The sequence below is a fragment of the Buceros rhinoceros genome, unplaced genomic scaffold (genome assembly GCF_000710305.1).
Source record: "Buceros rhinoceros silvestris isolate BGI_N320 unplaced genomic scaffold, ASM71030v1 scaffold20132, whole genome shotgun sequence".
NCBI lineage: Eukaryota > Metazoa > Chordata > Aves > Bucerotiformes > Bucerotidae > Buceros > Buceros rhinoceros.
In genome coordinates this window covers 812-10,916 of record NW_010398546.1, presented here as the reverse complement: position 1 = coordinate 10,916, position 10,105 = coordinate 812, and the positions used below count along the sequence as shown (strand labels likewise).

The 10,105-nt window shown below is 41.7% G+C and overlaps 1 protein-coding gene across 1 annotated transcript; it reads right to left on the bottom strand.

The window, feature by feature from the left end:
- Positions 1 to 2,722: 2,722 nt before the first annotated feature.
- On the bottom strand, positions 2,723 to 9,543 carry ECHDC2 (enoyl CoA hydratase domain containing 2). The gene is made up of 9 exons (XM_010131153.1): positions 9,481 to 9,543; positions 8,778 to 8,865; positions 8,154 to 8,240; positions 6,926 to 7,018; positions 6,236 to 6,292; positions 5,651 to 5,838; positions 5,150 to 5,200; positions 4,795 to 4,842; positions 2,723 to 2,800 (listed from the first exon to the last, which is right to left on the bottom strand). The coding sequence occupies exons 1-9, from the start codon at positions 9,529 to 9,531 to the stop codon at positions 2,723 to 2,725; spliced, it is 741 nt and encodes a 246-aa protein (XP_010129455.1). The 5' UTR covers positions 9,532 to 9,543.
- Between the last annotated feature and the right edge of the window lie 562 nt (positions 9,544 to 10,105).

Below are 10,105 nucleotides of genomic sequence, written 5' to 3'. Positions count from 1 at the left end.
CTGCTGGCTACAGAGAGGTGGGACTTGTACAGATCAATATGCACATCTGAAAAAGACTGTGGGGAATATCTTGTTTTGTGACTTCTGGGAGAGAAAGTTACTTCATCCCTATGATTGCTGTTCATAACACTGTTTACCAGTTTGGTGTTTGAATAGAACCGTGTGTGGTTGTGAGATTCAGCACTTTTACAGATTAAAACAAAAGTACATGCATGCAGGTTACAATGAGACTTGTAACTAAGGTGACCAAAATGTCCATTGTCTCATAACCCTTCTAAACCCAAATGGGGTCTTCGACTTCCCTTTCCTTTTGCCTGCAAGTGGTGGTTTTGTTTTCCTTGCTGCTAGAACAATGCCTTTTTGCAGTTCAGGTCTCTCGAGTCCTCCCTACTCTGTATAAGGTGGGGACCAGCATTGCATCGGAGAAGGTGGAAACCTGCTAAAGTTAAGCAATAGAAACAGGATGAAAAGGAGACACAATACTAAAAGGATGAACTAAGCTTGAGATTTTAAACTTGGTAACGAGAGGGTTTTTGGTTTTGCTTGGCTACTTTTGGATGTGTGCAATATCTTTCTTTTGTTTTTAGACAGGGAAAGGAGAAGGCTCATTAGAGCAAAATACTGACTTGCCTTCATCACGAAGGGGATTGCATGTCTTGATAGGAGGCCCAGGATATTTGGTCACCTTATTTATAAGAGACTAATGACTGCTCTGTTTTTTGTAAATACTCTTGTCAGTATTGTGTGGTAAATAATATTCCAAGTCATCACAGTACAAAATACCACCCAATGTTCTGTGTAAGCCCGTGTCAATTGCATTGTTTTGTGGAGTGTGGAATTTTACATAAAGATGCTACTGTTAAAACTTCTTTGCTTTCTTGGTTACCTATGGGTTTCAAATGATGTGATGAATGAAACACTGCACAGCATACACATGCCTGATAAAATACAAGCGATGGAAGCAAACTGCATGTCCATTCAAATTTAGTTTCACTTCAGGTATTGTTTTTGTTTATCTGGTTAGTCTTTGTATTTCCATGGCAACCGATTGATATTCAGAGACACTTCTGTACATATATAAGTAATTGAGTTTAAACAGAAGAAGTTACATTTGGTAGCTTACCAGCAGGGTTGGCTTCTTCATGATGACCATATTTTACTATTTTTAACTCCTTCCTCTCCCAACTCCCATCCTTCAAGTAAAACCATCACTTCTAATCCTCAATAATCTAGTTACTGTGTATTTCAGCAACTTCAAAAGGTACTGATCCAGTAATTTAATCAATATGTAATTGTTTTTTGTACAAAGGTATAATTTGGCAAGCATCGTTTTTGTGTGTACCTGGTTATATACAGATTTCTTGATAAGAAAGAAATTAAATTGGTTATAGCTTTGAATATGAAGGTGGTTTAAAAAATGAATACTGGCCTGCAAGCCTTTACCTACCACTCTTCTGAGATGTCTGCTACAAACTTTGTTACATGAAATGGAACACAAAAAACTTGTCAAAATTGGTGTTAATAGAATGAATATAAATCAATTGCTACAAGATTTTAAAATAAAGATGACAACTCTCCTTACAGTACGTTTCTTTCCTAGTAACAGGAGAACTTATCAAAGCACCTTAACTAAAATGGGGTGGGAGTGGGGGAAATTACTAGTACTGTGACACAAAATGGCATGAGTCCAGGAGGTGAAGGCATCACTTCATGAAATTCTGCAACCAAGCACAGAAGTTGTAAACTGTTTTCCATAACCTTCTCATTTTGTTCTCATTTGCTTCAGGCAAACAGGGAGCAGAATTCTTTGAAGCCGAAACATATGCACGCCTGCAAGGTGTAAATCCACTAAATTTACTTGCACATGCCTGTTACAGGAAGGTCTCTTCGCAGTCCTGTGTAGCTTCAGGAGTTCCTTCCAGGGCAGAATAATTCTGGAAGCCACTTTCAAATTTCTGTTTCACCTGTGGTGTTTGCCATCTTTTTCATGAAGGCTGAAGATCCTGACTCTGCTTTACCTTTGCAGATCTTTACAGAGGAAACTTCTCTAACTACACTAATTCACTTTTGCTTGAATGCCCCAGTCTAGGGAAGCAAGGAGCCCTACAGCTGAGTGGCACATCTCAGTGCTGGAGAACTTCTAAGCAGAGAGAGAGAATAGCTTCAGCTTCCAGTCAGGCAACAGAAGACAACAGGTGATGGGAGAGAGTGATGTGCCTGCAGTGTCCAGCATAGGCTCATATGGTGGCCATATGTATGTGTGCATACAGGCCTTGTGTTTTCTAAGCTCTGATACTACAGAGACAAACTCAGTTAGCTGGAGCAATAGCTCAGTGTTTTGCATTATTCACAACAGATCTGGGGTGACATACCATCGCTCTGTGTTAATACTACTTGTTGTGTCTGATCAGTAGGAAGAGCACTGATAATGAGAAGCAAGCTTAAGGTTTTCTTTAAGTAAGTTGGCTTTGTGTTGATTCATCTGTTTGAAAGCCATAACCACTGACTTAAGATGTATGCACTTCAAAAAGATGAGTGGTACAAAGTTAAATCTTTATTTGTGAATTCGTACAGCAGAGTGATCAAGTGGAGTATTCAGATTTGCAGTCCAAGGCTAGGAGCCAAGTACACAAAATGCAGTCATAAAAATAAGTCCAAGAAATCTGTGGGTCCTCTTCAGTCCTCCTTTACCTTCAAAAAACTAAGGGGAAGCTAAAAAGCATCATTTGCCAGTAAACTGAGGTGGACGTTTCTCCCTGAAGGCAGCCATCCCTTCTTGACGGTCTCTTGTGGGAATATTCTACATTTAAACAACAAAAAAGGAAATGTTATATTTCAGTGATAAATCTTGTCACAGTTGGCCAAGGCTGGCCAATCACAGGATCAACTCTCTCTCTAATTAGCCCCATTCCCTCTTCCAGGAGAGAGGCTTAAGGAAAAAGGGTAGAAGAAAGAAAAAGTTTGTGAGGCCTCTGTTAAGTTTAGGAAACTAAAACAGTTTTAATAACAACAGAAATATTATACACAGAACAACAAGGTCTTGAACAAGTTTACAGAGGATTAGAACTGGTGAAGTGAGGTGGGGAGAGCACTCAAACTGTGGTTAAAGAAACAGCAGCAGTAAAAGTTATCAGTCAGTTCAATGGCAGCAGCACAGAGCAGAGCAGCGCTGGAGGTGGTGTCCACGCACAGAGCCAAGCCGGCAGAGTGATGGCAGGAACGCAGGGCAGCAGCTGGGCTGTGGAACAAAGCGGTGTTGACAGTTGCAGCAGCAGCAGCACAGGGCAGCCCTGGAGCAGCGGTAGAGAAAGGAGGGCAGCAGCACCAAGTAGAGATCGCAGCAGTGGCAGGGGGTGGCACAGAGGTAGAGACAGGAGTAGGTGGCAGCATCAAGTGGCAGTGAGAAAAGAGGGTTGCAGCAGCTCCAGCAGTGGATGAAAAAGAGGGCACGGTTTCCACTGTGTGCCATTTTTAAGGAAGCCTCCCAGCCCACCAAAAACTCTGCAACCAGTAAGATGAGCTGATGTACATGGGAGGAATACACTACTGGCTGTTTGATGTGTCCAAAACCAAACCAGCCCTGTTCATCTTAAATCGGGACATTTCACCCCTTATTCCAGATCATGTACACCATGCACATCTCTCTGCATTATACAGGAATTAATTGACACCACAGACATCTAGTTCAGGATGTTTCATCTAGGGTTAAATTCCCCGGTGGTACACAGTGCACCTCACCATCTTCCTTTATCACCCACCAGGTGTGTCCAGGGCCTCAGGCAGAGACCACCACAGATGGGTTTGCCCTTGTAAAGCAGGAGAAATCCAGTCAGCTTTTCTGAACAGATTGTTTTCTCATACCACAGGGACTTTATCCCCATCCAAGGTATGTAAAAGATCTGAGTGGGCAGGGCCAGCGTGACTGATTGATCACCTCATGTTAACCTGCCAGGTGGCTTCTGCCAGATGTATGCCCCAGTCTTTGAAAGTTCCTCCACCCATTGCCTTCAGGGTGGTTTTTAGCAATTTGTAATTGTAATGCCTAATTTTTCCAGAGGCTGGTGCATGATATGGAATGTGATAGATCCATTCAATACCACGCTCTTTGGCCCAGTTGGTCACCAGATTGTTTTTGAAGTGAGTCCCATTATCTGACTCAATCCTCTCAGGGGTCCCATGCCACCAAAAGATCTGCCTTTCAAGGCCCAGAATGGTATTACAGGCAGTGGCACGTCTCCAGCCATCTGGTGCTTGCTTCCACCACTATCGGTATACAACACTTAGCCTGGTGAGTCTGCAGGAGAGAGATGTAATCAGTCTGCCAGGCCTCTCCCTACTCACGCTTTAACCACCATACACCTTACCACAAAACGGTTTTCCATAAAATTAATACTTTACCATCTGAGAGGAACAGCAGTTACGTTGTTCTGTTAATGGAGAAAGGTCCGTGCTCTCACAACCTCTCAGAAAGAATGGCTAGTGGAGGAAGCTGGTTTTTGATTTGTTAAAACTAAACCCATTCATAAAGCTCTTCCTATGAATAACAATGTTGAAACTGAGAATATACAATTACTTTAGACAGAAAGGTATTTAAGGATGGACTTCAGTCCCAGGCAGGCTGAGAGAGGCAGCTATGCATGACAGCAATTTCGGTAACTCAAACTGCACTCAAGTATGTTCTTGAGGCTTTAGATTTAGCTGTTGGTGTTCCCTTACAGAGAGGGCGCTGTGAATACCTGGCTTCGGAAACTGCTCAGTTGTTCCTTTCAGGAATGCGTTCTGAAGGTAACCTACCTGGGCATAACACATCCCCTCAATAGCCATCCCTGACGCGATGTCAACCTGGGGATAAGAGAGGAGTGAGATTTGCCTCAAAACTGCTTCACAGCCCTCAAATCAATAGGCATTCACTTGTAGTGAGTAACCTTCACTCCTGTAGTAGAACTAGTGTTAGCATCTGTAGCAAAAAAATCCTGCCTATTAGTTTTGTCTTTAAAGAAAATCTTTAACACCCCTGGAGTGTTTTTAAATGCCTTGACTAAACAATGATTAATTATAATTCACCTGTTCTAAACATTTTTACTGTAGTAATTTGTAAGAGTTGCCTGTTTCATTTACCTCAGTATTAAAAAAAACCCCATAAAATTACCTCCATTCCTCTGTTTATTGCCAGTTTTCCCATTTTCACAGCAAATGGAGCCTTTATTAAAAAAAACCAAACTCAGCAAAACCAAACCACAATAAACATTAAAAAATAAAGCCACATCATTCATAATAGTGTAGTTGTTACATTACTACCTAGCTCCAAATGACCTTTTAGTCTACAGAAATTTGCAGTAAGTTAATAGGTATTTTTAAAACACAAGCTGGTGTTATCTACAGTTAATAGATGTACACAGTGCAGGTTTCAATGTGTCCTGCAGGTCTGCAGAACCCCAGCTGGGTGGTAAAACTGTCCTGTGGGTGAAGCAGCTGGATGTTAACACTAGTTCCTGCAGAAACTGCATTCACAAAAAAGGACAGTGTCAAGAGACTCAAACATCAGGAATGAAGACTTTAATTTCACAGAAAGGAACTTCAATTATTTCCTCTCTAAGGGAAGCAGAAATAAATGCTTCCTTTATACTGACCACATGAATAAAACACTTACCTGAGGAAGGATTTCTTTGGCCAAAGTTAATGCTCTCTGGTAAGCCGCGTCTCCCTTGTCGTTTTGGGACACGGAGTGATTTACTAACCCTACTGAGGCGGCTTGTTGTCCGTCAATCTGTCTACCAGTGAAAATGAGTTCCTTTGCAAGACCTATTCCAACACACCTGGGCAGGCGCTGGGTTCCACCTTATGACAACAGCAAAAACATAATTTTTGATTTCTGAGAAACACCCCAACAAACAATGATATTTTGTCCCCTTATATAGCAAGGAGGTTTGAAAAATAAAGGAATCATGTGTTTCTTTAATAACTGCTAGCTGAATATGTCAACATTTTGCAAGGCATCTGAAAGGCTTCAGCATCCTTTTGAGTATTTTGATAAACAGGAAAAGGTGTAAAGGGGCTTTCCTAAATTCCTAGTAACTCCAAGACAGGGTTTGGAACAGAACTCTACTCATAGATCTCTTGGGTCACTGTACAATGCTATTTCTAATTTACATTCAGAACACTGCAAGTGCTCTAATGGCAAAATATTTACAATACAGCTGAGAAAGCAGAAGAGTGATGGTTTACTGAAGGTTACCTGCTCCAGGAAGAAGCCCTCTTGTGGTCTCAATAAGGCCCATTTTAGCTGATGAAGCTATTAAAAAATAAATAGAGGGTTTAGTTACTTTTTGATCTGCGTAACTACAAACTTTCCACACCGAACTGACTAACAGTAAATTACAAACAGTCAACATTGAACTGGAACTCCATTTTTCCAGGTAGCTAGAAAGTCTGAATACTACAGTGCTTAATAAATACCCATGTCAAGTCAGATGAGGGGTGTGTGGTATAGCTGCTTACCCTAACCTTGCGCCCATACTAGATGGTATGTAATGGATGGAAGAATGGAAACAGAAACCTGAAGTCTTCCAGTCCAAACTGATTTAAGTAGGAAAGGTTAGGTCTAGCCAGAGCATTGATCCAGTATTACATGATAACTACTATTTAATCCTACCAATAGTTTCTGAAGGAAACTATTATACTCCTTTCCAATAGTTTTCTGAAGGAATCCCAATCTTGTCTAAAAATAGGCTTTGCTTTTTAAGCAAGGAAACTGCTTTCCCAATAGAAATTATATGTCACAATTTCTGGACAAATGTACTCACTTCCTGAACTGTGTAAGTTCCTCTCTTAGCCTACTGGACTCTAACAGCCAGCTACCATGCATGTAGTTCTCTGTAAAACACAGTCACCGATTACAAGAAGAATCCTGTATTATCACACAGACCTGCTACTCGAAGGTCACAAGCTAAGGCCAGTTCTAGTCCACCACCCAATGCATAGCCGTCTATTGCAGCAATTGTGGGTACCGGCAGGGCAGCTGGAGAAAACAACACAGATCACACAGTTTTGTTCCAGAAGTTCTGTGCCATTCACATCTGGAATTTAAATGCTTAACTTCTAAAGCTTTTAGTACTTATCAAATTCATAGCTGCTCAGGAATTCATTTTCTTCTATGACAGACTTTCTGACTGTCTCAAAACAGTACCAATTGTCATCTTTCAGTTCTCCCTTCTTTATAAGAATGCAAAAATATTGTTCTTACCTGCAAAGAAGCATGCAAATACTGCAACACAAAATGGGATGAATTGCCTCCTTGCAAATTTATGATGGGAATATCTAGCTGCTGCAGCTAAACCAGTCAAAGCCACCATCCCTAGTCACTGTACAAGGATTAGCTTTTCTGGTGCCTCTGTTAGCCCAGGCTCCTGAACTTGGTAAACACTGTTGTTATCTCATGGTTGAGGAACCTGAGGTGCCTGGAGATTAGTTGCTTCATCAGATACCTTTCTAAATACTCAGGGAGCTGAAAGCAGACTTCAGATGTGTGCTGTAACTACCCCACGGCCAACCGTTGCTGAGGTTTTTGAAACAGGGTCATTCTTTCTACTTTGCATTTGTTTTTTAATTACTGCCACTCTCACTGGTATTTTAGTCAGATTTCATTTTGGTATTCCTCTCTAGCAAAACAATTCATAAATAGGGGAAGAAAATAAAGGGCAAAAAAAAGGGGGGGAGGGGAGGCAGGGAGTTGTACGTACAAAATCACTGACATTCGACAAATCCATTTAGCAAATCCATTCAGAGATCCAAATCATGTTTTTAGGTCATTGCCATGTGAGTGCTCCTGAGCATCTATCAAAAGTGGGACAACAAACTCAGCTCATTTTGTCTCACACTTGTCCCAAGGACTACACAGAACACTTTGTTACAACAGGTGCTTATTACATGCATGTGTGTGTGCGCTGCTCATGGAAAAGGCAGTACTGAAATGCAACTTGGCCTTGGGGTGGCAGCAGGATAGTTGGCAGTTAATTCTAACCGGATCTTTGTTTCAGGCATAAGCTGGAGCCATTTGGGAAGCTACTCTATCCCTACTATGCATAACCTGCTGGTTCTAAATGTCTCAGCTACAGGCGGCTAGGACAAATTTCCCAGCTGAGATAATCATTTACCTATTTCATCCATGAGGTTTCTCAGCCTTTTAACAAAGTGGGCGACTTCTGCATCATCCATTTTTGCACGTTCCTTTAAGTCTGCACCTAAACAGAGGAGAAAAAGGTTAGAATCCAGGAACAGGGAAAAGACATCCGAACTGTGTTCCCTCCTGTCCTTCTCAGAGGACAGCGCATTTCAGAAGTCTTGATATAACAGTGTTCTGATTAAGTAAGATCAGTGGGAATGTGGACATTTGGGCTGGAGCAGTGGCTAGGGTGCTGCTCTGTGCCCTTCGAGCAGATTTCAAGGAGGAGCACCAATCACTGTCTGTAAGGACAATAATCTGTAAAACTGGACCAAGGACTCCAATGCCAGAGGGGATGTGCTTAGAGATGGTTACAAATGGGAAAGAAACAGTAGCACCATGCAGCCTGTGCAGCTTACTCCATCACACACGTGTGCATCACTGAGGTCAAGAGGCAGACAGGTGAAACGGGGAACAATGTGTTTGTTATTCGCTAACACAAAAGCCAGCCTGCTTTGCTTTTAGCAGGCCTTTCCAACTGCTTTTCTGCACAATCTCATCAGCACACAAACCTAGGATTTTTTAACAGTAGTCTGCAGAGCCTTTGTTAACTTACCAGCACAAAATACGCCTTTCACCTCACTCTTGAACACCACCACGCGAACCTTCTCATCAATGCGGAGTTGTTCCAGAGCACTGAACAGCTACAAGGGAGGGAGTACGGAGGAGAGAAGAAAAACTTTAAGCATACAATGTATATACCTAAAATACAGCTCCTAATCTGTGACAAAAGTTGGTTGGGTTTTTTGTTTGTTTGTTTGATGTTTTGGGGTTTTTTTCTCCCCTGCAGGTGCCTGGTATTTCCTGGAAATTATATGTGGAGCCAGCAGGATCCTTCCAAGACAGCCTCAGAATGACGCATTTCCCCATCTCTTTTTTCTTCCATTCAGAGATGAACCTTTGCTGTACCTTAACTCCCCTTCCAGTCCAGGCACGAGCCAGGCTTTCTCTAGAACATATAATCCTTGAAAGGATCACCTGCTAAGGTCTGACAACGAGTACTTTTTTGCTGTAATTACACAGGTGAGTTAGCTAATTCGAGTAACTCCAACGCTTCTGTCCAGTCTGCATCTGAAGTTACTACAGTACAGACATACCACGATCTCTTCCTTCAGGCTGCCCTGCCCTGCCCTGCCCCAATGCAGTCTCCCACTGACCTTCAGCAAGAGATTTTGTTTCAGATTTCCCACAACTGTTCTTACTGCATTTAGTTATCAGTCATGATTCCAAACATGCTCACAGGCCAGGCCCATACTCACTTCGTTTACAAATACTTTTCCCAGTGAATTTCTCGCGTGGGGTCGGTTCATTAGGATTTCAGCAATACCTTAGTAACAGGAGACAATTTCAGTTATACTTTGTTTAATTCTCTGACACAGTAATTCAACTGGGAACAATATCTGCATATGCTGCATCTTCTCTTCCCTGAAAATGCATATAAGTTATATTCTAAACCAGTCAGTTATTTTAGAAGTGGAGGTGGCAGACTGTGTCTACAAATCCCAGTTATGCAAAACAACTGTAAAATTAAGTATCACTGCACATAATATAAACAGGCAGACTTCTAAAAAATTAACAGGACATCGAAGAATATATGTCTTAGAACCACTGCAGGAATGGAAAAAAAAAATGATCCATCTTAGGTTTCTGGTTTGAATGTTACTTAATTCAGGTTTTATTGCACAGCTGTACCATGTTCCAGTACATTCCTTAATGAAGGAAACCATCCTCTTGGGATTGCTGTCCGCATGAGAATAGCACACTCAGCTCATGTTCCAGAACCTTTTTGAAATTGCAGCTCCATTTAATTTGGTTAATAAGCTCATCAGTGGAGAAGGACTTCACTCAAAGTTCCTAAGTCCAAGCAGAAAAATAAGACCACAA

What these genes read in the sequence shown, in the direction of transcription:
- ECHDC2 (XM_010131153.1), bottom strand. Translation starts at nt 9,531, where the DNA reads ATGAACCGACCCCACGCGAGAAATTCACTGGGAAAAGTATTTGTAAAC. An exon ending in TTGTGACCTTCGAGTAGCAG is followed by an intron (nt 6,293 to 6,925) that starts GTCTGTGTGATA and finishes ATTTTTTAATAG; the next exon opens with CTTCATCAGCTAAAATGGGC. An exon ending in AGGGCTTCTTCCTGGAGCAG is followed by an intron (nt 5,839 to 6,235) that starts GTAACCTTCAGT and finishes TGTTGTCATAAG; the next exon opens with GTGGAACCCAGCGCCTGCCC.